Source organism: Echinops telfairi, unplaced genomic scaffold (genome assembly GCF_000313985.2).
Source record: "Echinops telfairi isolate 266 unplaced genomic scaffold, ASM31398v2 ScPeMD7_6;HRSCAF=24_1, whole genome shotgun sequence".
NCBI lineage: Eukaryota > Metazoa > Chordata > Mammalia > Afrosoricida > Tenrecidae > Echinops > Echinops telfairi.
This window is the reverse complement of record NW_022103903.1, coordinates 332058-359842: the sequence shown is the minus strand read 5'-3', so window position 1 is coordinate 359842 and position 27785 is coordinate 332058. Positions and strand designations below refer to the sequence as shown.

Here is a 27785-nt window from a genome sequence, read left to right as displayed (position 1 = left end):
TTTATCAATGGTGTCCCGCTTTTGTCCCGCTTTACCAGTGTTAAAATCTGGTCATCTTCAATTCTTAGCGGATTCAAGGCCCCCACCCAGCTCTGGGTCGGGTGTCCTTGGCTCGCTCCCCTGCCACGCTTGCAGCGTCCGCTGAGTCAGGCGCCTGTTTGCGCTTTTTCCCACAGACGGCAGCCCGTGAGCCCCCCGCCGCCCCCGCGGCCCATCTCCCCGCCGCACACCTACGGCTACATCTCCGGACCCCTGGTCTCCGACATGGACACGGACGCGCCGGAAGAGGAGGAGGACGAAGCGGACCTGGAGGTGGCCAAGATGCAAACCCGCAGGCTTTTATTGCGTGGCCTGGAGCAGACCCCCGCCTCCAGTGTTGGCGACCTCGAGAGCTCCGTCACGGGCTCCATGATCAATGGCTGGGGCTCAGCCTCCGAAGAGGACAACATTTCCAGCGGCCGCTCCAGCGTCAGCTCGTCCGACGGCTCCTTTTTCACCGACGCCGACTTCGCCCAGGCGGTGGCCGCGGCCGCAGAGTACGCGGGTCTGAAAGTGGCCCGACGACAGATGCAGGATGCTGCGGGTAAGCCCTGCGCGGTGCACCCGGCCCTCTCCTCCGGGCCGGTGCCCTGTTTGAAATGTAGCTCGTGGGCCTTGTCTTGAGTTTGCTCCCCTTGGAGACCGCGCTCCAGGAATACGACCTCGCTTCATTCATTCCTCAGTCTTGGCAGGGGTTTATAAACTCTTGTTTGTATTCAATCCGTCCTCTGTCAAGGGAGTGATGGGAACCGACCTGGAAGTGAGAAAGAAATGCAAAGATACTATGTTCTCCTTCATGGATGTAAGTCCAGGTATGCATCCAGAGATTCACCTTATTAAACCTGGAAATCAAAAGCCACTGCCGCTGAGTTGATTCCAGCTCACAGCAACCCTTTAGGGAAGGGTAGAACTGCCGCTGTGGGTTTCTGAGACTGACTCTTCCAGGGCAAGGGAAAAAGCCTTTCCCCTACAGAGAGCCTGGGCGTGTTAGCAGCCCACACCACCCAGGCGCCTTTTGAATCTGGTGTCTGATGGGTTGTTGTTTTTTTTAAGTTAAAAACTATCAAAGACAATTCATTGCGGTGTGGATCTCTAATCCCATTTAACTAAAAAGTCTATAGGAGAAATACATAACTATCCAGGTGTAGGTCAGTCAAGCACCAGAAAACTATATTTCTCCCCAACCCCATTCTCTTGATGTCCGTGTTAGAGTATGTATTAAATGTACTAGGGAAGGTGTAAGATGTTGTTAATCACTCACTGAACTGCTAACTGAAAGGCTGGTGATTCAAACCTCAGGAGAAAGGCCTAGAAATCGACTTCTATAAAGATTTCCGCCTGAGTAAACCCCATGGGGCTGTTTGTGTTGTCCTACAATGGCTACACAGAACCCACAGGCAAAATTGATGACTCAAGAGTTTTCTCAGGAAGTCGACAAGTTGTACTGCCAATGAGAAATGCTGAGGGTTGAGCTGTTGATCAGGACGTGTTACAAAGTTCTTTCAGGTCTGCTAATAAATGCCCCAAGCGGCATAATCCTCCACTCGCTATGCCTGAAACCAAAGGCATTCAGCTCTAGCTCTGTGGGTCAGCAAACCCAACTCCCTGAAGTAAGGAGGCACCCCACTCTAATAAACCTCAGCCTAAGGCACTAAGCTCCACTCCCTTAGGTTTGCAAGCCCAACCTCCCCAATTAAGTGCCCAGAGGCACCCCACTCCTCAAGCCAGCCACCTGTTTTTTCCCCTGGGTTGGAAAGTCCCATTACTCTGGTCCAGCTCTGGCTCCTGGTTCTGCTGCTGCTCCTATTAGGTCATAGCTGTCTGTTGGATCCAGGAAGTTCATTGTTCAGGGATATAGGACCCTGAAGACACAGCCCGCGTATAGCTTGAATTGGTAATGCTCCTAGAGGGTTCACGTTATATGTAGCAGGATGGCACTCCAGCGTCTCCTGTCAGACTCTGGTTGGAAGAGCCTCACTGAATAATTCATAGCCCTCAGAATTGAAACGCAGTTCTAAGGCATCCTTATTTAACAATAAGAATGTTTTAATAAGCATATGTTTTTGAGCATAAATGGTCAATACCTATAGTAGATGTTTTAATATGAAAAATTTAGAGAGCAAAATCCACATGCTTGCATTTTTTTCCTGAGCATCTGCCCTTTTCATTGCCAATAGCCCACTTTCAGGTGCCAGGTGTCCACCCTCATGTTCTAACCCATCTCAATGTGTCTCCTCCTCGTGATTCTCATTCGTAAATAGTATGAGAAGATTATACCTTAAATTTGAACTGCATTTATTGTATGATATCCTTTTCTGCAGAATTAATATATTTATAATTTTGTCTATTATATATGCATAGATTTCTGCCAACCATGAAGAATAATATAAAAATATATATCAGAGATAGAAATGGTATACTAAAAATCAATACTTCGGGGTTTTTTTTTTCTAAATTTACTCTCACACTTGAAATTTCCTATATTCTTTTCATAGATTAGATTACTCATTACTTTTATTAGTATAGAATATATTCAAGGAGAATTTAGCTCACATCATAAATAAAGCCATTTCTGTATATTACTTACTAAGAGTGTATTGCAAGGAGGAATAATGTCTTTCAAACACTATGTTATAAAATTTATATTTCAGTCAGGCCCACAGTGTGTGAAATTCAACCAAGACCTTTTTATTTTTTTTGACAGTTGCTTTGTACAATGAAATAACTATTTAATCTTAAATCTCTCTTTCAATATACAAATAACACTTTATGTATAGTTTTTATTTCTTCTTGTTTGATAATCCTCTGTTTACAAAATAAAACAAGGAAGTCAAGTTAAGCATCTCGAAGTACTGCTTTCAGAGTACATTAAGGGTGTGTTTCAGTTCATTAAATCCATGAAACATAGAAATAAAATTGAAAATTCATCTGTAAGTGACCTTCTGCCTCAGGCTCTAGGATCAGTGGATGGCCTTACACAATATAATGAGTAATGGGTCCATTCTCAGCCCTAATTCTCTATTTTCATGGATATGTAACTTTAATTGTAATAGTTCCCATTTTGGCTAAAGAGATCTTGGGGTAATATTTTATTTTATTGTAATTTAGTAGCACTCTGGGTTACTAAATCACGTGGGCTCATGATTATAATGAACTAAGCACGCCGTGGCCTCTATCTATGAAACTGTTCTTTGCAGGAAAGGGCACTGCTCATCACGTGATTGCCGTTCATAGGAATGAATCGTCTCACTGCTTCTCATGTGGCTGCATCAATGTCTTATTATTTAAAATGTGTCAGTTAGTATCTTCACAATATGTGACTTCTCCTATGTACGGCCCCAACCCGTGTTATCTAGATCTATTTGAGTTTCCTGTGGTACCGCAGTAAAGTTCGGCATCTGCAGCTTTGGGATTTGTAGAAACCCAATCAGTGAAAGTGTAGCTTAGGCTCACTCAATTATGATTGCGACTGCATTAAATATGCAGTGTCTATTGTAAGATAATGCTTACGTAACGGCAGACAGATCATTTTTTATAGCTTTGCAATATACTTCATCTACCACCAGTACCTGGGGGATATTGTCCAATAGCAACAACAAAAATTCTACCTCTGCCACCACCAAAACCCAAAAGATGTATTGCTTATAGAGTACTGAGGCTCAGATGATGGTGTTTAAAAAAATCAAATTGATTATAGGGTTGCATATAGGTTGTCAATGCAATTGCAATAAGTCAAACATTTGTAAAAATTTCAATTGGCAAAAATGTGATATATTTACAACAAAGGGGGAAGATGGGGCAACTGAGACTGCATGTCTGCAACCAAACACCTGAAGGGATTTGATTTCTTGGTTCCGAGTTCTAGGCTCCTGGTTGTATGGGGCATCCCAGCTCATTTGCCCAATAACATGATTCGCACCTCTGTTTTACCTCCGAGTCTGTTGTGTAGTGCCAGGAGTCTTAAAGCTTGTTAGCATTTGTCTAACATCATTGATTGTCATTCTCATGAAGTCACCAGGAAAGAAGGGAGGGAGTCAGGAATGCAGGGCGGGGGTGGGGTGTGTGTGAAAATACCTGGGTAATTGCCTCCAAGGACAACTGCCTCCTTTGCTATGAGACCTGGAGAACTTGATGGTGCCCAGCTCCCATTAGTAAGTGGCTTGACACTTTAGATGAATCCTGATCAAAGGGAAACAAATGTATGACAGAATCTAAATTTGTCATGACATCTAGATCTTCTAGAGCCATGGAGACAGATGAACCTCTGAAAAGATGGTCTTGTGGCCATCTTAAACCAAAGCTACCCCCTCCCTGTAGCATGCTTGCAACCAAACAATAATTTTGCTTGGCTACTAAAAAATACCTGCCCAGGAGCCCTGGGTTGTTTTCAGATCTATCTATGTGGGATCAAGTTGGCGACAGCACCTCAAAAGCTTTGATAGGGACTTTAGGTGTTGTGAATTTCTGGAAATGAGGGTGGATCGGCTCAGAATAGGAGACAAAACTGGTTACACAAAGGGAAGAATGTAATCAATGTCGCTGAATTGCACATGCAGGGACAATTGAATTGGTGTGTGTCCTTTTGAATATACTCCCACAACAACTATACACATATTTTAAAACTCCACCCGAAGGCTTTGGGGGACCACCTACAGTCTTCATCAAGTAAATATTTTGAGTGAGAGAATCTGTGAAAGTCATTTGGGGCAGGCTTCTGTCTTTGAACTAGATCCATTTTCAGCTACTTGGAAGCGATGATACCTATAAAGTAATAGTAAGCATTGAGAATCTGACTTCAAACAATGGCATAAATAAATGTGTCTTTAATTAAAATGTGGGACACAGCTAGTCTTCACATTTAGAACATAAATGTCTTAAAGGACTGGCTATTTCTCATGAGAAAGTAGCAACACACTATGCACAAACACATTGTGCAAAAATATAGCTCATACTTCGGTTTAAGAATTACAATTAGTTAAGCTCATTGCAAACCTAAGTGGACTGTTTGTTAGTGGACAGATACCGTGAACATGTAGCAAAATGCAAGTCCACGTTTCTCCTACTTTGTGACAGATGGTTTTACATCACTGCTTATATGAATGACCTATGTTGGTACATGTTTTCACCAACAGAAAGAAATCCAAGGGGGACTTTAGCTTTTAGCCAAAAAGGGCAACACGCATAACTAGTGTTGGACATTTGTTTCTCTGCAAGCTGTTCCAGAGAGCACACACCCTGAGCAGGGCAGGTGGCAACACCAAGCTAATTCTCTGGAGATTACACTCAACAACAAGCCCCTACAACTTCGTACTGTATTTGTTAATATGATCTGCTAGTGTTCGTTTAAGTTCTGCGCGTTATGTGGTATGATTTGGTTGGTTGTTTTTGTGTCTGATAAGCTCAGATATTTTCCCTCTATATAAATGAAAGGCAATTGTTTTTCCACGTTATGTGGCTTCAGCTTACAGAAGATTTCCTGGGGACTCTGCCTTCCAAAAGTGGGGGGGGACCCATGTTCAGATTTAAGAAATAAAAGCTGAAAATTCTGGGGCTAGCAGGGGTGGTGGTGGTGGGGAGTGGTGGTGGTAAAAAGAAGGTCACGCAAGAACTGGGAAGGCCTACAATTTCTAGATTATTTTCTTTCAGCGCTAAAATAGAATTGATGTGTTCATATAACAAGAGAAAAAACCACTAGGGGTATTTTTACCTTTCATGTTGCTCCTGTTGTAATTACAATTCACTGATGAGCTTGGCTCTATTTCCTCCCCCCTCAGGCCGCCGACATTTTCACGCATCTCAGTGCCCTCGCCCCACCAGCCCTGTATCTACAGACAGTAACGTGAGCGCTGCCGTCCTGCAGAAGGCCAGGCCGGCCAAGAAACAAAAGCACCAGCCAGGACATCTGCGCAGAGAAGCATACACAGATGGTAAGGCCATCGAAATGGATGAAAACATCTATGAATCTTGCCTATTTGCCCTGGCTGCCTATAACTAGAAAATGTGTCCACTGACATTAAAAATTAATTGCATGAAACCTCACATTACGTACACTAGTGGTCGACTTCCTTATCTTGTCACGAATTTCCTAGTAAGCTGATTATTTAATAAGCTGAAACAATATATACTTTTAATATTTTGAGAGGCTGTTTTACCGTTCTATAGAAATAGACATTATCATTGAAGTAATGGCTAGCTGATGACTAAGCCCCCCAAAGTGTCCTCCTTTTTTCTCCTGTAAAATTTTGCTTGCAAGTAGAAGATACTGTTTTTCTTTGAATCTTAAACCGAACTACAGCAATGCTACAAAGTGTTACTCCGTGTGTCAAAAAGCAGATCGAATCAGCTTCCTGCCTTCCCAAATGATACTGACTGGCGTAGACGAGGATCACTTGTATTCTCCAGGGAGCATTGGGAAATAATGCAAACATTGTGATGTTTTCCCGAGAAAACCTTTAATGAAAGTGCCTCAGGTGGCCCAGCATTTATTAAACTGCTACTTTCTTTATATATATATTTATGTACAAAACAACCCAAGGGCTTTGTAGGAAATTCACGTGAGGTAAATTCTCTCAGACTCCCCCATTTTGTCAGTTTGGCTCGATTTTGCAATCGGGGCTGAAGAAGGGTGTCAGAGACACCGTCCCCTACCTCCTCCTGGTCGTCTGTAACCACAATCTGATTAGGACTTTCATTACCAGTCAGCAGTTTTTCAAAAAGGGCATTATTTGCCATTATCATATGAAAGCCTAATATTATAGATCGTTATCCAAGGTTACCAGGGGGGTTTTCTGAGCCACTTCTCTCTGCGATTCCTGCCACTTGACAGAAAAATTTAATACAAAGCTCACAGCATGATGAGCACAAGTAATTTTGCAACGAGTGGCTGTCCATGCTATTATCTGTACTTTATTCTGAGTATTTTCTCTCTCCAACATCTATCTGATATTAGACTACATTAAATACTGGCAGGACACCGCGCACCTGGGCCTCCTGGCTTCTGCCCAGAACTCTTTTGTGAGGGAAACTGAGCTGTCAGAATATTATCTGATTTTGAAGGGTTATTACAGTGGCTTTGTGCATGTTTGCTTCCGTGAAGGGACAAGCACTAGGTGTAAATTCCCAAACTCTACTGGCATGTTACATTTATGGGGCTCCTGTAATGGCATTTTCTAAGTTTTATAGCTTTTTGTCAGTGTTTATTATCTGAAAGGGAGCCCTCCAAATGGAACATAATAGTAACAACAACCGAACTGGCCAAACATCAGCCCTGGATGTAAACACATGTGGGCTGAACTCGTCGGGGAGAAATCCGGCCTCAAGCTTTGTGTAGACTTTCCACCTTTTTCTTTGTAGGACCTGTTCTCAGGGGATTCGGCATTGAGTGATGATTTGGGACGATGCTTTTGGTAATGTAAACACACCAAATTAAACAGCACAGTTACAAATTATCCTTGGTAATTCAGCTCCCTGTGGCCCCGTGCTCTACAGTACATACTCATTACAGTGTGCTCCATAATTCAGTAGAAGTTCTACATAATCTGGAATTATAACTGTGTTATTAAGTGAGGGTGCTCCTCGACTATATGTTAGATTAATTTAAATAATAACCAAAAAGATGCCGAAATGTTTGTAAAATCAAAAAGATAATTTGTTGTATTCTTTGGATTTCTAATGAAATAAATAAAATTATCGTAATCCATACGGTGGCATAGAAGGCAGTAATTCTTTTTTCTAATTCACAAAAATAGATAAGATGGAAAAATCATTCAAAGTCTGTTTTAAATCACCGTTTTAACTTATCTTCAGTATTTTGATAAGCAGTCACCTGTAAGCGATGCTTTTGTACGATAAGGAGAGAGGACGGGTCTTTCTACTCGCGTTTAGAGTTACCGTCTCCAAGTTTCTAGTATAATACGCATTGCCGTCGAGTCAGTGCCGTCACGTGGCAGTAGAAAAACAACTTAACTATATGTTATCTTACACTTACCTATGAATGCATAGCAATAAGTTGAAATTAGGTAAATATTAGCAATTCTTTACAGTTCAAACAAAAGCAATATGCATACTCCTGGTAGCTGAATTTCTGACGTGGAAATAAAAGTCATTTTCTCAGAAACTGTTTTCTCAAATTACTACAGTTCCCCTCTTTTAAAGTAACTATTCAGGGAATATGTCATGAAAAAACTCAGAAGTAATAGTTTTCACAATTTATTAAGAAAAGTAATTGGGCGAGTAAGATAAGGAGTTTCCATTAATTAATGTGTGAATTAAACATACGAGTAAGACATAGAAGGATTTTTTAACTTTAGTAAGATTGTTTATGAACTATTATTGATAAATGTGATGACTGCCTATAGATTATGGGTACTGAGTTCAGAGTATGGGATATCACCTTACATTTGTAGTGTTTTCATAAATTTGTTTAAATTATTCATTTCTTTTGTAGACTTTTTAAGGGACTGTATAAAGACAGATGAGAGTGACTACGTCTGAATTGATAGAGTAAATTGGGATGATTTTATTAGTCCGTAATCCAGGACATTGGGGCCATAGTTGGCTCTTTGGTGCATAGGAGACCTCAGAAACATCCAGGGCGGGCTAAGGGCTAAGCGGGGTTCTTCATGCCATATATGGACCGACAGGCAGGTTCTAATTCGTTATTATTATTTTTTAATCTTTGCATTTCAAAAGTCTGTAACAGGTGAATGCTAGGATTAAAATATATGAATATTTATCAGTTGGCATCTTATCGAGTGAAAGCCAAGCATAAGTGCATTTCTAGGGCCTTCTCTTAGAGTCTTCCCCTCCCGTCTTTTCAGCCCTTCCGTTGCATTTGCATACTTGATTTAAAAAGCAAATCTGCATTGTTTGCTCAGCCCTAGTTTTCATAAATTATAAATTCACCACCCTCTATGGAATGATGTTATTCTGACTTGATTTATTATTAATTATTAGGGCTTGGGACTTTAAGCATTTAAATAAACAGGGCTAGATCTCTATTGCGAGTCGATGCCTGTAGAATTGTCTGCATGTACATGTTCCTAGGAGTTACTTTATGGGCCTTATACTGAGAGTTGGAAATTGTTATGTGAAGAATGATTTTATGTGATATGTGACTTTATAGATAATTATATAAAGGGAGAGTCTTGTCTATATATGCGGATAAATGGACATATGGTTATAACACAGCCCACAGTTAACATTGTTACATCTAAGACTGGATAATAATAGTATTTATCAGTATAAGATATATAAAATTGTTACTGCTACATAATGCCTGACTTGATTTGGCAATTATAATACATATACATTTCATTTGCTAATATGTTTATATATAAAAATCAAATCTAACATTTCTCTCTAATTATCAATCAAATGCTGTGGCAATTACATATAAAAATTTAGAACACTTAAAATTACCATTGATATCTCTTTCCTTTTTCACCAATATAGAATACCAATATAGATAATACCAATATAGAACTTGTGGTAATAGATTTTGTCTAGAGAGTCAAATATCCCGCAGACTTTGCATATAAGCTTGATGTATATAATCTTATGTTAGTGGCAGCTTTGATTCCTGTTAAGCTCAGATATTTTATGATTTGATGATAATGACAAACTGTCTGGTAATCTCTATGTACAGCACAAAATCTGCCACTGACCGCTGTTTCCATGATACTCTGAATTAGATGTTTCTCCTTTTCCACTTGTCAGTTATAGGCTCTGTCTGAGCTTAGAATCACCTGGTCTTGGGTCTGTTGACTTTAAGCCTTTCAGTACATCATGTCTTCTAACTATGTCTTTACTGTAACTCAGATAAAAGAGGGTTCTCAAGACAGCGCTTTAAAAGATCATGTTCAGTTCAGTCCATGCCGGCTCTCTTGTTGTTTAGTTGCTTGCATGCGTTCTAGTTCATTTAAGTTCCCTGTGGGACTATCGGTAAGTGCTGGAAGGCTAACTCCTGGATTTGCCATTCAAACCCATCAGCAGCTTCACTGGCGAAAGAGGAAGCTATTTGCTTCAATAAAGGTTTAACAAGCTCTATGAAGCTGTATAAAGTCACTGTGAGGTAGAATTCACTCAGTGACAATGAGTTTTAGGGTTCCTCGTTCGCAGTTGAATATGACTCTACGGATAATCATAATACTTAACAATTTTGTGTCTGATGCTTACAGTGTTTTAACTGTCTTTCCAGATCTTCCACCCCCTCCAGTGCCACCACCTGCTATAAAGTCCCCCACTGTGCCGTCCAAGGCACAACTGGAGGTACGGCCTGTAATGGTGCCAAAGCTCCCTCCGATTGAAGCAAGAACAGACAGATCATCTGAGAGAAAAGGAGGCAATTACAAGGGGAGAGAAGTACTGGATGGAAGACAAGTTCCTGACATGCGGACAAACCCAGGTGATCTTCGAGAAGCACAGGAACAGCAAAATGACGGGAAAGGACGAGGAAATAAAGCAGTAAAACGAGACCTCCCACCAGCAAAGACTCATCTCATCCAAGGTACTCACTTCTTCAAGCAGTGTGTAAATATGCACCGATCATATATGCGTTGCTAGGGTCATACGGGAAGTAGGTGGCACGATGAACCAATGGGCCACACTGATGAAGGCTATGGGAATGCACTTTGAATGTTTTCATACCGTCATGGCAATGGTGACGAGACTTTTCTGGTTAGGTGCTAATTGAGTTGAACTTGAAAGAAAAGCGTGATATTTTGACAAGTTAAACCAAGAAGAAAATGTTAAACCAAGTTAAACCAAGAAAAAATATGAGGATGTAAGTCAGCACGTTGTGAATTCTGGTTTTCATTTTGGGTGGTGAATAGGATGCTAGGATCCAGGGACAACTAGTTAAGGTTAAAAGTGACATTGGTTGGGGCTAGATAGGAAAGACTTATAACACTATTGTACAGAGTTAGGGATAAAGGCAGTGGAAACCACCAATAATTATTTAGCCTGGAAATGATAGCATCAGATCTGTGTTTTAGGAAAGTAATGCACAGCACTGTATAATAAAGGAAGACACTGGAAGTAAGGGCATGGAAGTAGAAATTCATCTAAAAATAAAGTACAAACTTACCAATTAAAATAGTCACATGAATTAAAGAATTAAAAAATATTTTCTTGCACAGTTATTTCCCGTAGCTCAAGGAAGACTTGGCGATTGATTGAATGTAAAAGGGTAAACTGAAATAGTGAATTAAAAACAAAAACAGCCATAAATTCAAGCCAGATTCAGTAGAAGGTTGAAGTCGTGGGATGAAGAATATCATGGTTGGTCACAGATGGATCTTATTTGAAATTAGACTACCACAAGTATGTTTAATCGTGTTTCATTGACTGCTTAAAGATCTTTGAGTATGTGGATCACAAAAAAAATTCTGAACAACATTGTTCAGAATGGGAGTTCCAGAATGCATCCTTGTGCTCATGTGGAACTTATACACAGACCAAGAGGCATCCCTGAAACAGTACAAGATGATAGTGCATGGTTTAAATCAGGCAAATTATGTATCAAGACTGTATTCCTCTACCATATTTATGTAGTTTGGATCGTAAGCAAATAATCTAAGAAGATTGATTAGATGAAGAAGAACCAGGTGCCAGGCTTGGTAAAAGGCTTGTTACCATCTGACACAGCCTTTCTTACTGAAAGTGAAGAGGACTCGAAGCCCTTACTGAGGGAGATACATTCTACAGTTTTTACACCTCCGTATAAAGAGAGCAGTCACTGCACCATGATAGGTAGATACATGATTGAAGCTGTCCAAGAGTTCATCTGGCTTGGATTTGCAATCAACACCCACATAAGTCCATACTCAGAAATCAAACCGGGTATGGCATTGGGTGAATCTGTTGCGGAAGATCTCTGTAAAGTGTTTTAAAAGTGTTGATGTCACTTTGAGGATTAAGGTGGGCCTGACCTAAGCCAGGCTATTTTCACTTGCTTTAAAAGTACATGGAAGACTAAAAAGGAGTGGTTGCCTTTAAATCGCATTTTTGGTGAAGAATATGAAATATCCATGAATATGAAATAGCTAGAAGAACAAACGACTCTACTGGGGAGAAATACAGCCAGAATCCTCCTTTGAAATGAGGATAGAAAGACTTCACCTCACATATTTGGAAGAATTAACCACAGGGGACCAGTCTGTGCAGAAGGGATCATACTTGGAAAAGTAGAGAGATAGCAGAAAATACTTCAACAAAGTGACTTGGCACAGGGCTTGCGACAGTGAGCTCAAACACAGAGGTGATTCCGAGGACGGCAGGCCCCTGGGCAGATTTCATTGTGTCGTCCATACAGTCACAGCGGAACCAATGCCTCACAGCAACATAGTGGACTGACAGTGGTTGCTTCGTTGACCCAAAACAAACAAACAAGCAATCAAACAAATAAACGATGCATATGCTATTGGCATACAATAGAGTAAAAATAAGGAGTTAAAAAACAGAACTAGAGAAGATAATGTTCTAGAATTTGGATGAGGGAATTTTAAGGTGGAAAGAAGAGTAAGGTATCACAGAGATGAAAGTTGAATTTGTACCCAGAAAGGCAGATAAGAATCTAGCAATCTGGTTTAGTTTTGTTTTTTAAAAAGAAATTTATTGGGGGCTCTTACAGCTTTTATGACTAGCCATGCTTCAATTGTATCAAGTATATGTGTACATATGTTGCTATCATCGTTTTCTAAACATATTTGAGCCCTTGATATCAGCTCCTCTTTTTCCCCTCCTTCCCCCACCCTCCCACCCTGGTGAACCCCTGATAAATTACCAATTATTATTATGGTCATATCTTACACCGACTGCTGTCTCCCTTCACCCACATTTCTATTGTTCATCCCCCTGGGGAGGGGGGTGGTTATATGTCAGTCATTGCAATCCGTTTTCCCTTCCTCCTCTTCTTCCCCAAACTTCCGCCTACCCTCCTGGTATCGCTACTCCCATTCCTGCTCTTGAGGGGATTGCCTGACCTGGATTTCCTGTGTCACGAGCTCTTATCTGTACCAGCGTACTTGCTCCAGTCTAGCCAGAACTGAAAGGTTGGATGGGGGGGGTGACGGGGGGAGGTGTCATGATAGTGGGGGGTGAGGAAGCTTCAAAGAACCAGAGGAATAGTGTGTGTTTTAAACACCACAGTTAGGTGATTAGACCTGATAAACATATACAGAGTTCTCCATCCAAATGCAAAAACATTCACATTCTTTTCAAATGCATATGGCTCATTTTCAAAAATAGACCACATGCTGGGACACAAGGTGAGCCTGAGTAAATTCAAACACATAGCGATCACTCAGCCGACCCTCTGGGACCACCACACCATAAAAAAAAAAAAAAAAAGCTGGAGATCAATAAAAGGACGACTGGAAAAGCAAGGGCAAGAAACTGGAGGATGAGTAATGATTTTCTGTGTCACACATGGGTACTGGCCCAGATTACAGAGGAAATTAGAAAGTTTCTAGAAACTAATGAGAATGAGAATACATTGTACCAAAACCTACGGGTTACAGCAAAAGCAGTTATTAAAGGTAGCTTGATTGCAGTAAGTGCACATATGAAAAAGGAATAGAGACTTATGAATGATTCACTATCACAAAACCTCCAACAACTAGAACAGAGTCAACAGAACAACCCCTCCAATAGCAAAAGAAAAGAAATAATAAAAACCAGGGCAGAATTAAACGAGTGGGAAGACAAGAGAACAATGCAAAAACAATCACAGTAGCAAAAAGCTGGTTCTTTGAAATGATTGACAGAATCGACAGACTGCTGGCAAGGAAGGAGCAAACATCAATAGCCAGGATGAGGGATGAAATGGGAAATCACAACCGATTCCAATAAGATTAAAAGGAAAGTCACAAAGTATTATGAAAGCCTGTATTCTAATCAGTTCAACAATGTGGAAGACATGGGCAAATAGTTGGAAAAACAATCTCTCCCTAGATTATCCCAGATTGAGGTCAAGAACCTCAACAGACCCAAAGCAAAAGAAGAAAGAGATATGGTTATCTGGAAAGTATCAATGAAAAGAGCTCCCGGACCAGACGGCTTCACAGGAGAATTCGACCAAGCATTCAGGGAAGTGCTGACACCAATGCTCCACATATTATTCCAGAACGTGGATCTCAAGCTCATTCTATGAAGCCAGTATAACTGTAACGCCCAAACAGGGCAAGGATCCCACAGGAATAGAGAACTACAGACCAATATCTCCAATGAACATAGATGCAAAAATCCTTAATAAAATATTGGCCAATAGAGTACAAAAGTATATAAAACATATCACCCACCATGATCAGGTGGGATTCATTCCAGGGATGCAGGGATGGCTCAACATCCAAAAGTCCATCAACATCAACCATCACATTGATAAGAAAAAGGGTAAGAACCACATGATAACATTGCTAGATGCAGAGAAAACATTTGATAACATCCAACCCTCATACCTAATTAAGACAATCAAGATGATAGGAATGGAGGAGGAATTCCTCAAGTTATTACAAGCCATTTATGAAAAGCCAATAGTCAACATCATAGTCATGGAAAAAAGGCAAAAACAATCTGACTGAAAAAGGAGACCAGACAAGAATACCCCTTGTTCCACTTCTATTCAACATTGTACTGGAAGGACAATGTACTGGAAGAACATAAGGCAGCGGAAGGACATTAAAGGTATCCAGCTGGGAGGGAGGAGGTGAAAGTAATGCTGTTTGCAGACAACATGATTCTATACATTGAAAACCCCAAAAGCTCCAAAATAGGAGCACTGGCAGCGATAGAGGAATGTGGAAGAGTGGCCGGATACAAAATCAACAAACAGAAGTCTTATTGGTTTGCGATTAATGTCAGACAAGACCCCAGAAGAGGAGAAGATTCAGAAGGCAGTACCCTTTACAATAGCGAAGAACAAATGGAAATGACTAGGTATATAACTAACCAATAAAACAAAAGACTTATACAAGGAAAACTCTAGAAAACCCAAAGCGACCTTCACAAATGGAAGACTATCCCATCCTTGTGGATCGGAAAACTCAATATAGTAAAGATGTCCATCTTACCCAAGGCACTATATAAGCGTTAAGCTATCCCAATTCAAATACCAACAACCTTCTTCAAAGAGTTGGAAAAACTGACCACCAATTTCATATGGAGCAGGAAGAAGCCCAGAATTAGCAGAGAACTCCTCAAGAGGAAGGACAAAGTCAGGAGGGCTTGCTGTATCTGACTTTGACACTTACTATACAGCCACAGAGGTCAAAACAGCTTGGTACTGGCATACTGTCAGACACTCAGAGCAATGGAAAAGAACAGAAAACCTATAAATAAAACCATCAGCATATAGACACCTGATCTTCAACAAGGGCCCAGAAAGCATCAAGTGGGAGGTAGATGCTGTAACAAGTGGTGCTGGAAATGATGGAGAAAAAGGAAGTGATCTGGTTTTTTTTATTGATGGCAATCAAAAGGACTGTTTGTCATACATTAGTTAGCGTACAAGTCAGAGAGTAATTGAAAGGTAGATAGACATTAAGTAAGAGAGGTAATGAATGAAAACTTTCCAGAAGGTTTGTGATAAAGGTGAGAGATCTGGAATATGTTTTGACAAGAAGACATAATCAATGGAATGTTCCAGGATAAGGGAGCAGAACATAATTCTAGACCCAGGAGAGTACGTCATTGAAGCAAATGAGCCAGAAAGAATGATCAGAGCATGAACCTTACTGGATTGTGATCGGTATATTTGGAAAAGATGTTACATTACGTTCCACAGAGGGTGATTTCCCCTTGTTCTGTGACTAAGGAAGCACTCAGGAAGCAGGTGCGGACTCCAGAGTGCAGTCAGCAGGAAAGCTGCACATGGCCCTCACTGTGTGCTCACCATCAATGGTGACATCCCCACAATCCAACCTGTGACAAACTGAGCCTCCTCTTATCGGCTACACCGTAGATGATAAAGGCTTTAACTTCTGATTCAGTAACTCCGCTTCAAGAGATTCGTTTTAAGTAGAATGTCATGACTTCAATTGTGAAGCTTCTATCTGACCTGAACATGTGGACCGATTCTTAGTCACCAGCTTCTTCCAAAATAGGTGGGAATCCTTCGAACATTTTACAAACGTGGAAACATTCTTGATGGAGAATCATAACAAAAAGGTGAACGGTTATCAGTCTTCGGAAATGTCATCAATTGTCCATGTGATATAAATATATTTCTAACCAGGGAAATAAGTTGGAATGTTTAATCTAGCAACAAGGAACCCTAATCTATGGAAAGCTCTGAGATACACTGACAAGTTCTTGTTTTATCTCTTGCTTTTTTCCAAATCCTTGATGACTTGATCCCTAACCCAGTGTAGATATGTCATTAAATGACCATTTCTAGCCATTAGGGTAAGTTTTTGCTTCAGAATTCAACTTACATTTATAATAACAGAAGCAGTAATGAATAGTTATTTTTAATAACAGAGAGTGGTCTTCTGGAATTAGATGTCTGAACCTTTTACTGACATTCACCTCAATTAGTTTAATTTATCTCTACATATATCACTGCCTATTGTGATAGGAAACATTGTTCCTGAGCAAACATGAACCTTGACCTCAGGGAAGTTGTAGTCAGAGAAGGAGACAGATAATCTATAGTTTCACAGATATTTTCATAATCTGTATAACCTTCGCGGTGCCATGGTATTTGGTAGTTCAGAGTAGAGACAATTAGCCTGGTCTTGTGGGATGCAATTGTCAGGAAAGGTGCTTGATAGTTTCTTTTAGAATCGACACAAAAAATGCGTGTTCAGGATGAATGGAATTTAGTTTGGGTGAGAAAACAGGATGTATTGTTCTCGTAGAAAGTCAGCATGAAAAACTTTAAAGGTGACCCAAAAATGAAATTGGGGGGTAAGTTAGACCTACAGCTCATACATCCTGTACATTCCTGCTGTTAAGTACATGACAGGGACCACAGGGAGGTGGCAGTGTGAAGCAAGCCCCGAACAAGAGGAAGAGAATGTGTAAATCAGGCTTAAGAGAACACAGATCGGTATGTGGGAAAGTTCAATACATTTTTTCTCTGTTAAAATTATTATTTTAATATTTAAATAATGTGTGTATAAAACAGTGTTGAATAATCATGAAGTTTCTAAAACAATTCCTCTAAAAAAAATGTTGAGTGTCCTAATGACGAGTGTTGTCCTGAGTACAGGGAGACGGAATCTAAGGGAGAGTACATCAATCTAAGGTGAACTTGGGGCATGCTGTGCTTGAGGAAGAGCACAGAGGAGGTGTTCCACTGGGCTCCCTGAAGGAACTGAATGGCCAGGGCATACTTCCAAAGTGGGAACGATGAATTCGTGATTGATTGTGATGAAAGTGGTAGTTGAACTCTTTCATCCTTTCCCTGAAAACTAGTTACTGCAGACCTGTTACATGTCACGCTGGGAGTAAATTCGTGCACAAAGCAGGCAAGAATATCTGGTCTCGCGACATTTCAATTTTAGTCTGTTAGAATAAATGAAGTCACTTAAGTTGAGTGGAAACACTTTAGAATGAAAGGAAGCAATGGGCTGCTAGTGGAGACCATGTATGTAAGAATGGGCTGCTATGTAAGAGTCAAGGTAAGAAGACTGTGTAGGAAGGCAGGACAGCCAGAAGCTAAGGGAGCGCTAACATTTAAACTGATGTCCTTTCCAGATTAGAGAGTGAGAGGTTCAGAAACTTAAAGACTGAAAATTAGCAATAGCAGAGTCAACACAGGATATTCTCATTTTTGTAGTAACCTGGGCAAAAGTAGATTTCAATAGGAGATGAAGTTATTTGGAGTTATGACAGCCAATGTAGTGTCCGGTTTGCTTTTCAAGACATTGTTACCAATAAGGGAGGAAAGAAAGGAAGGATTGATTCATGTCAGGTGTAGGCCTCCATGGAAAGTTTTGAACAAGAGAGGGGCTTTATGGTGTTACAAAGATACGAAAGCTGATAGGAAAATGTTGCTGAAACAAGAAGAGTAGAAAGGTGAAGTTCGCTCACAGGAGAGCAAGGCCTGGGAAGCCCAGATGGCGTGATCAGCATCCATACAGACTTGACCTATCCTTGCCTCTACGGTGGCTCATTGTATCGCAAGATCTGGATTAGAAGAAAATCCATGTGGAGATGGGAGAGAGATCTAGGAGAACACTCTATTTTGGGGTGCAGTTGTTTTGTAAACCTAAAAGTGATCTTAAAAATAAACATATTGTATATGTGAATGGAAAAAGCATGTAGAAGAGTTACTTTTTTATGTGTGGCATCCAATGGAAAGAGTGGACGTTGGAGAAGTAGCAGCACCCAGTGGAAAGCAGTGTGACACACACATCCGGGAGGGGCAGTGAACTGGTGTGACTTATGTTTCAAAGCCAGTCATGGTGGCAAATGAAGCGATTCAAGGTTCCACCATTGAAGTTAATGTTGACCTGATGGTTGACCTTTTGGTATTTGGAGAGTCAAACCAGGTTTGACTCTATTTTGATAGTTCAAGGAGTCTGAGCGTAATTTCTGTTAATTGTTTGTTATTAGCCTTTATTAGCCAAATGAGAATCATAGGATCAATTTAAATCCCTTACCACTAGTAGAAAACACAGAGGCTTGTTTTGTTCCTATCCCAAAGATCAAACACAATCCAAACTACTTGTTGCATTGATTCGGACTCATGCCAAAACAGGTGTCCGAGTATCCCTGTCTTCAAAGGGTTTCCAATGGCGATGGTTTTTTGAAAGTAGGCTACCAGGCCTTCTTTCTTCCAGGAACGGATTCAAATTGCCAACATTCCCCTGAGTAACCAAGCATGCAGCTATGTGTACCACCCAGGGACTCATTCCAAAGACAGTGCTGTATTCTTCATTATGCTTATAAAATAATGTCCTAGGTTATTCTCCTAAAAACTGATGGCACTTCTCCATTCAGAATTTTAGATAGGCGGAATGCCTTATACAGTGAAAGTATAGTACAATATTTATGTATATTCACTTTTCTTCCCACAGAAGATATCCTACCCTACTGTAGACCTACTTTTCCAACATCCAATAATCCCAGAGATCCCAGTTCCTCGAGCTCAATGTCATCAAGGGGATCAGGAAACAGACAAAGAGAACAAGGAAATGTAGGTCGAAGGAATATTGCAGAAATGCAAGTTCTTGGAGGATATGAGCGAGGAGAAGATAATAATGAAGAACTAGAGGTAATGATTATTTTTTTCCCCTCTAAGTTTTTCCACATTGGAATATAGTTTCTTGCACCTTCAAAGTCTATAGAAATGTTACTATTTTATCATTAGCTTTTCAGTAATGCCAGAAACAAAATGCTAAGGATTTAATGATTATCTTACAGTGTTTTCCAAAGTTTTAAATATATATAGCTTTTGCTGTCCATCTGGGCTTCATATTCAAGTGCAAAAAGGCTTCATATTCAAGTGCAAATTTTCAGATGTGCTACTGGTCTAGTTAAATTATCCGGTGTAGTATTGGCATTGATTATAAGAGAACATAGGTAATTATATAATTTAAATGAAGCTCTCCCCCCCTATTTTCTGTAACCCTAGTAATCATGAGAGTCAATTTAGTTGATTTGGCCAACTCTATCTCCTGTACTTCTCTACAAGTGTTCTTAGAGAACATCTCTTCAGTCCACAGTATATTTCCTTGATGGAGTCTATGCACAGTGATAAGAGATACAATGGTAAATCACATTGTATTCCATAATCACCTCCTGGAGTTTTGAAGATTCTGCTTTCTCGAACATTTAACAAAAACAAATTGATGAGAAATATGCCTTCTTACAAATACACTTACTCTCAAGTAGATTTTTAAGTAAGTGGTAAATTATAGTTCTTTTTCAACTAGAAGATGAAAAATGATAAGTGATGTCAAATTGAATTCTCTCTGGAAGCCCAATGTGTTTTGGTTTTTAGATTTGGAATAAGATGGCTTTCTAGCTGCAAACAATGTTAGAGAAGGTTTAACATTTTATTTGTAAGAAGAACAGTTTAGGGAACAGGAACATTATTACAGATAATTCAAATATGTAAAATTAATAAAATCAAGGTATAAAATTGGGTGGGACATGGGAAAGAACTCAGAACACTTCTGCTTCTCTCTCCTGCCCCCATTTCCCAATTCTGAGGCACTGTGGGGAGCACAGTTTGGTATTTATTAGTGAATGGTTGGATTTTCTATCAAAAGCAAATGAGGTTGACTAATTAATTAGTTACCATGAGCTCTTTCCAACCGAAGCTAGTGAATGAATGGGAAAACACGTTTATTAAGTTAGAAGACAAGAGTGTAAAAGATAACATGCTAAGACTTAACAGTTAATAATTCATCTTACAGGAGACTGAAAGCTGAAGACAACCAGAGAGGCTCGTGAAATCTAATGTGAAAATGATCACTCAAGATGCCTCTTGTCTGATGACACATGACGCCAGATCACATGTTCAGTGCAATCCGAGTGTACAGATTGTCCTCTTTATTCCTCTTACTGGAATACCGTTCTTAAAGATTTCACTGGGGTTTTATTGTTGTTTGCTTCTGTCCCTAAAGAACCACCCTGACCTTCCTTCACTGTTGGAATCAACCATCCACCTTATTTCCAGCAGGGGAAGTGTACTGACCCCATGCTTCCACCATTGGCCAGCCGGGAAGAACCAAATGGTTCTTTTGTGCATTGGCCCCGGAGATAATGGCATTGCACTGCTTATATACCAAGCCAATTGACAGCGACATCGTGATCAAAGATACAAAGTTGATCCATCAACTTCATGCCAAGGGCTTTCAAAGTATAATCTTTCTATAACCAACAGCTAATGCAAATGAAAACACACTTCAGTTGGGCATTTTTTTAAAAATCAATTTTTCCTACACCCTTTGTTGGGAGATGCTTAAAAATATAGCAAATGCAGAACAACCACAAAGCCATTTGAATGGGGTAGAACACATTGTAAATATATGCTCTCTGCACCCTCTGGTGGTACTTTATTTTGTGGTCATTTCAGCCACTGAAGTATATTCTTGGGAATGTACTTTTGGGTAAATAGGAGGAAGCCAGTTCGATCTCTGGCTGTCTAGTCATTGTCACAATGAGGCTAGCAAAAACTGCATTCTATTCCAGCAAAAAGCAACGGTAAATGCCTATCGCAAGCAAACAGATGCTTTCATGACCCAGGGAATAAGGACATCCCTATTTTAACTGGCCCAAATTTCTTCTGGTAGTGTCACAGTTCGACTTTCAGAAGTGCCACTTACAGAAGTTTCTTTAATTTTTGTTTTTGTAATGCACTGTTTTAATCTTTTTTTTTTTTTTTTGGTTTTAAAAGCACAATCACTAAACTTTATTTTTAAACCATTGTAACTATTAACCTTTTTTGTCTTATTGAAAAAATGTTGAGAAGTGTTTTTAACCTGTTTTTTTATTGCTCTATGTTTGTATTTGGAATATTTGAATGATGACAGATGGTGAAGTAACTTGCATCCTTTATTGTGGCCCATAAATGTAATGGCTCTTACTTTTCTTGGACTTAAGAAAAAGTTCAAGTTTATTGTGGCCGAAGTCAGACTTACATGATTGTTTCATAAGCGCAAACAGAAGCGTTCCCTGCTTTCAATTGCCAAATGATGCCCTCTAACAGTCGATTTTCATGACCTTCTTTTGTCATTATAAAAATCTCATTGACTTTCTAATTGGTGCTATTTGAGGAAAAACAAATTACACTTATTCCTACACAGGCATCAGGCCTGGTCCCATTGGAAAATAAAGCCAAACAAAACTGAACCACAATAAAGTAAAGTAAAAAGCTGATAGTCACCAAAAACTAAATGTGTTCATTTAGATAATTTGAAAGGGTTGCATAGAAAGAGTGTCACGACTAAGGGAACAATCCACGTGATGATGTTTTCTTTATGTTCATGTAAGAAGCCTCTTCTTTTTAGCCATAATTTTGCATATTGAGAATCCAATAATCAGAAAAGTAATTTTGTCACCTTATTTATTAAAAACGTTCTCAAATACATCATCCTTCCTTGTGTTGATTTCTTTTTTTCATTGTGCGCTGATCAAATTTATTCCATTCAATCACAATGTCTTACTGTCCTAACATTTCACCACGATGTTGTCAGATAAACAAAAATTACGAATTTGCTTTAGACGCAGCCAGGTCTTATTGTGAGAACAAGTTTCCATTTTGCTCCTTTGAAATTAAAAATGTCTGATGAATCAAAATCTAAATGTGTGTAATTTGATCAGAAACTCTTTAATATTCAGCATGTGCTATCATTTTTAATGTATGTGTACCTTAATTTCAGTGATCCAGTTCTCAAATAACCGGGATTCAATGATAATAAATATGAACTGTAAAATTTGGACTACCTATGATCTGTCAACGTAAATTTTATAAATTCAAAATGTTTTTTAGTTACTATCTTGTTTCTTGTGAAAAGTTCATGTAAAATTGTAGTGATTCAGTCACTTTCATCGATCACTCTCATTGTTCACTAAATCAAAGTCATCGATTCAAATATTCAACTTGGGTTGGAGGAAGAAAGCATGTCTTAGAAGTGCCAGGCCTAATAGAATCTAGAAAAGGTACCCCGCCTCACTATTGCTCTTCTATCTCAATTTAAGTTCATCAGAATTAGAAATTTGGGGGATGAAAGTAATGGAATAGAAGAGGGGCCATTTGCAGTTTTAATTTTACCCCCAAATTCACCAGCATCTACGTAGAGATCAATAGGTCGAATAGAAACTCAATTCCTAAGCCATTTAAAGGAACCAACTGGAGGAACAAACGTGGTGATCGGATTCTTCTCTCTACTTCAGTATGTTACCTGCAAACAAGTTATTGTCTGTCTACTTATTTATCATTTGTGATATACATAAGAATCACGTATATCAGAGGGCCTGGGGTTCGGTCTGTTTTGGCCCAGGTTGTTATTTTCTTGGACATGTTACTTAGCCTCTAAGTCTCAGGTAGTTCACCTGTAAATTCAATTATACTACCTCATGGAGCTACTGTCATGGTTTAGGGAGTTAATGTGTGCGATATGGACTCTGTAAACTCCACAAACAATACAAGATACTGTTATTTTTATGGACTAAAATTTATAACACATGGGCAATCTTCACTTTTCCCACGTAGTTTGTTCCTAAAAACTTGCATGAAATTCAAAGAATAAGTATGATAAAAGGATGGAGGTGGTTTTATTTCCAGTGAGTTATGATCACAGTGAAATACCTAATTGTGGAATAAATGTTTGGTGGTACTGTGTTTCTTTGCTTTCAAATTCATGATAGCCACACAGTGGGTGAGGATATGATGTTTGGAGCACATATATTCAAGTGTGCAAACTTGCCACTTGAGTTTTCAATAACTGAATGTATGTAGTCTGTATTTCAGATTGCTGTTCTGCCTAACATCAGAAAATACAATCTTAGCTCCCGATGAACTCAGTGATCTGTGGCTTTCTTGGTCATTTCAGTTATAGGGTGTGGATTTTCTCCCCCCTTCTCTCCCTTCAGAGGAGCATTAAATGCCAGAGACTTCAGAAATATGAGAAAGGAATGGAGGTGGTAAAGGCATGAGTATTACTCTTGTTCAAGTTTCCAAGGGTCTACATTAGTCAAAAACCTTACTTTGCCTCCCCTTCCAAACCTTGATTATCCACTGCCCTTCTCCCCGCGTTTTGCAGTCCTTTGAAGTAGGTTGGGTACAGACCACATGGGATGGAACAGTTTTGCCTGCTTTTCCATTCTAAACTGAGGTTCAAAAATGTGTGCTCATCCTTCTCCAGAGCCTCACAAGATACCGCCTTGTCTCCTGGACAACTTTCCACGTTTGACCTGTTCATTGATGGGGAGGATGGGTAGGGGGGAGGGGCAGAGGTATGATGGCTTCTTGTAGGATTCACGCTGCCTGCACTTGAATTCTTGACTGTGTCACTGTGAGAAAGTTACTTCAATCATTAAATTATTACCTCTTTGACCATGAGAATGCTCCTTTAAAAACCCTGGCCTGAATCATAAAACCGTGATGATAATCTGCCTTACAAGGCTAAGTTGAGGATTAAATGAGTTGGTGGGTGTAAAATGCATAGTAAATGGCCATTAAATAATAGCCACCATTGGGAAATCCAGGTTGCCTCTGCGGTCAACTGGCAGATTTAGGCAGGCTGCCTTCTCTTACAAACCCAACCTGTATAGAAGGTGAAGCCCCAGGGGTCAGAAACTTTTTTTAGCGATACACAAAACAACTCAAGAATGAGAATAAGTATTTAAAAAAATACCTATCTTGTTTTCTCAACTTATTTAAAACGCTGATTATTTTGGGGGACATCTTAAAATATTGCTTAAACTTCAAAAGATCACTTTAAAAAAAACACAAGAATAATAAATTAGAATTTGAAATTCATTACAAGAATGTATATCTTTAAACTATGGGACCTGAAATGAGCAATTCTAATATTAAAGAACAGCAACAATTTGACTCAGAGACAACTTGCCTTCCCAGCACACTCTTCTTTATAAGTTGAACAGTCACTTAAGGTCATATCACATTGCTTAAAAAAATAGTTATGGCATATAGTATACATGAAGAATTTAATCATTCAATCATAATTAAGAAAATGTGTGCAATCATCACCATAATTTCAGAATTACATTGCGTTTTAAGTCAGATTTTTTATTGTTTTGCCTCCCAACCCTGTTAATCTCCTTTGTTCATTCCTCCATATGAAAGAGAAATCTTTTGGAGAGATTTTTAACATTTGAAAAATTGTTAATCTCTTTTTAAAATGGGTTTTTTATAGTAGTCTTTTGGCATTTTGCTTGAGCTGCACTGGAGAAAATAAAAATAATAAACTGCTTCAACTAACACGCCTATACTTAAGGTTAGCATATATTTTGAAACTAATATTTTTAGCTGGGTGATCATATAACTATTGTTAGGTGATCCAACATGTTTCAAGTATGCACAATTAAACAATAAACTGTATTGCTTAGCCCACAATGTAATAGCCAAAAGTAGGGCCGCCCAACTACATTAAAGCATGAATAACAAAAATAATAAAACGTGAATAAATTAAAGACCTTTACTTGTACACTCTATCATGCTTCATTTAGACATTTGTTCATTGATGCAACAACTATTCATTGATGAAACACCTGCTAAGTCAATGAGCAAATAAGGACAAGCTTCGCATGTGATCACATTATATCGGAGAAACTGGAGGGAGCATGTGGGCATAGACCTACACATTACCATAAAACCCTGTGTTGAAACTCAACAGCACTTGAGGAAGTCAGCTATTCTTGGGACTATGAAAGATGAAAAGATGCTATAAACTCACAATAGGCTTGATTTGTTTAATATTTTTGCTCCCCCTACTTTTTTTTTAAAGACATTGAAGAACAAAATTCTGTTCCTTAATTATGTTTGGGAAAGATAATTTCAATTATTTCTACTGTTGGTCAGGGTCAGTCTTTCTCCAGTTAAAACAGCTGTAGAATTAGTGAAAGAATGCATGAACCAATAAAAGGACTAAATGCTTAGAAATAGTTAAAGAATTTAGGAGTAAATTGTTTTATATTTATGTTTTCTCTTTCATATGGACAGTGCTTAATAATGACTCGAAGCAGGTTACATAAAACTCAACCCAAAGATAGCTAAACAATGGAAGACAATGACATTATAAAACAAAACTAGTCACGGGGCTGACTGCTCAGGCATAGTTCATCGAGGCTCTGCTGCTTTGACGCTGAAGCTATTCTGCTTTGCTTCACCGGCCACTTTCTTCCTCTCAGAAAGATGGCTATTCACTGCTGATCAAGCCGCAAACCACTCATGAGACTATTCACAGGCTAGAGACAAAAGCACATACACCTCGCCAACCTGGTCCCTTGTTTCCTTTAACTCTGTGCTATACAACTAATGTCCAGCCTCATGGACTCTTTATGTCTCATATGCTCCCATCTCTGGATGTTTGCAGTGACAGACTGGCTGCTTGAAATGATCTCCCTCCAGCATTCCCTTCTTTCAAGACTGTGCACAAATGACGATTTTGAAATAAGATCCCCGATGACCACTCTACTTAAATTTCTGCATCACCTAAATACACCGTTTATTCTTCTCGACCATATTTTCTCCACAGTAATGATTGTTCTCAGATTTTCCTTGTTTCTTGTATGCCTGCCCATCAAAAACATACCTTGAAGGCAGGGATTGCTTTGTTCACAGTGCCTAACACAAAACATGCCCATCTCATGTTGCTGCTGTGTTCCGTGAAAGTAATTCTGACATAAGCAAGTGGCAAAGTAGTCTGTCCCACGGGGTTTCCTAGGCTGCAATCTGCTGGAGGAGACCACCAAGCTTTTCTCCTGAGCAGTTACTGGTGGGCTCAAACCTCCCCTTGTTGGTAGACAAGCACCAACCATTAGGTTCTCAAAGCTCCTTGTGGTTAGACAGTAAACCCCAAACCCACGACTTCGTTTCTTCTGACTCCCAGCAACCCTGTAGAACTGCACCAGAGGTGTCCAAGGCGTTACATCTTTATGGAAACATACACTAGCCTTTTCCCTGTGGATCAACTCAGGGGTTCAAACAGGTAACCTTGCCCTTACAAGGCCAGTCCTTCACCCTGTGCTCTCAGGGCTCCTTAATGATTCAAAATGGTGGACCGTGAACATGGAGTTGGCAGTTACACTCAGCATAGACAGTTTTTAAAAAAATGTTATGTTGGGGAAAAGTCTTTGTTATGGAACTGGCCCCACTGAAATGAGTATCTGAATTATGCCAGTAATGAATAAGTAGACATTCTTGTCTTATATGAAGTATGAATATGGCTGCCTTACTCTCAAGTGGATTTTGACTCAATCTGCCCCAATAGGACAGAGTGGAACTGCCCCATACAGTTTCTGCGCCTGCCTATCTTTTGAAAAGCAAACTGCTTCCTTCTCCTGGGGAAGCAGATGGTGTGGGGCTAGCAGCCCAAAGCTTAGCCCACTAGCTGACCGGGGCTCCTTAGTTGTAATCCGAACACCGAACTCCCCGCCAATGAGTCTATGTCAACTCAGCCACCCTGTCTGGCAGGGTGGAGCTGCCTCAATGGGTTTCCAAGACCTCAAATCTTTTAAGAGAGTAGAAAGCCTCATCTTTCTCTTGCTGAGTGGCTGATGGTTTCAAACTGCTGACTTCAGGTGAATAACCCAATGTGAGAACCAACCCTCCACCAGGGCTCCTTAGATGACAGGTCGACGGGCTTTTATTTCCATGGAGTTTAGTAGAAATAGACACTCTTCTGAAGAGATTTGAGAAGGGGATGAATAATAATTAAGGCCACAGGCCTTGTGGGTAGAAAAGAACAGAGTCCTCAATCTCTGCTTCCTTAGCAGAAAGTGACCCCTAATCCAGAGGACCCTCACCCCGTCAAATCCGCCCTCCTCTCACTACACACACTGACTCCATCATGCACCATGTAATCCCTCTCAACATTCTTGCCATGCGCCATCCCAAGCGCCTCATCTCCCAAACCTCCTCATCAAAGAGGGTGAGATAGAAACATTTCAAAGAATGCTCTTGCTTCTTTTCATTAAGGGGCAAAAACCCAAGAGTCAACACCACCACCACCAAAAACCAAAAACAAACCCAACTTGATGATCATTTCCTTCACGTTTTCTAAGAACAACTACCAACATACTTAGGAGCCCTAGTGACATCGTGGATT

The 27785-nt window shown here is 39.8% G+C and overlaps 1 protein-coding gene across 8 annotated transcripts in view; it reads left to right on the top strand.

Annotated features, from left to right (window-relative positions):
* The window catches only part of ROBO1 (roundabout guidance receptor 1), a 1092383-nt gene extending 1070299 nt beyond the window's left edge, over positions 1 to 22084 (top strand). For 7 of the 8 annotated variants that reach the window (XM_045286236.1, XM_045286238.1, XM_004706419.3 and 4 more), the window contains 5 exons: positions 177 to 583; positions 5814 to 5966; positions 10238 to 10546; positions 19062 to 19258; positions 20406 to 22084. In XM_045286236.1, the coding sequence (XP_045142171.1) occupies positions 177 to 583; positions 5814 to 5966; positions 10238 to 10546; positions 19062 to 19258; positions 20406 to 20420 (1081 nt within the window). In that variant the 3' untranslated portion in view covers positions 20421 to 22084. The remainder of the gene's footprint in view (positions 1 to 176; positions 584 to 5813; positions 5967 to 10237; positions 10547 to 19061; positions 19259 to 20405) is intronic. The other variant, XM_045286235.1, reaches the window with a different exon arrangement.
* Positions 22085 to 27785: the final 5701 nt, after the last annotated feature.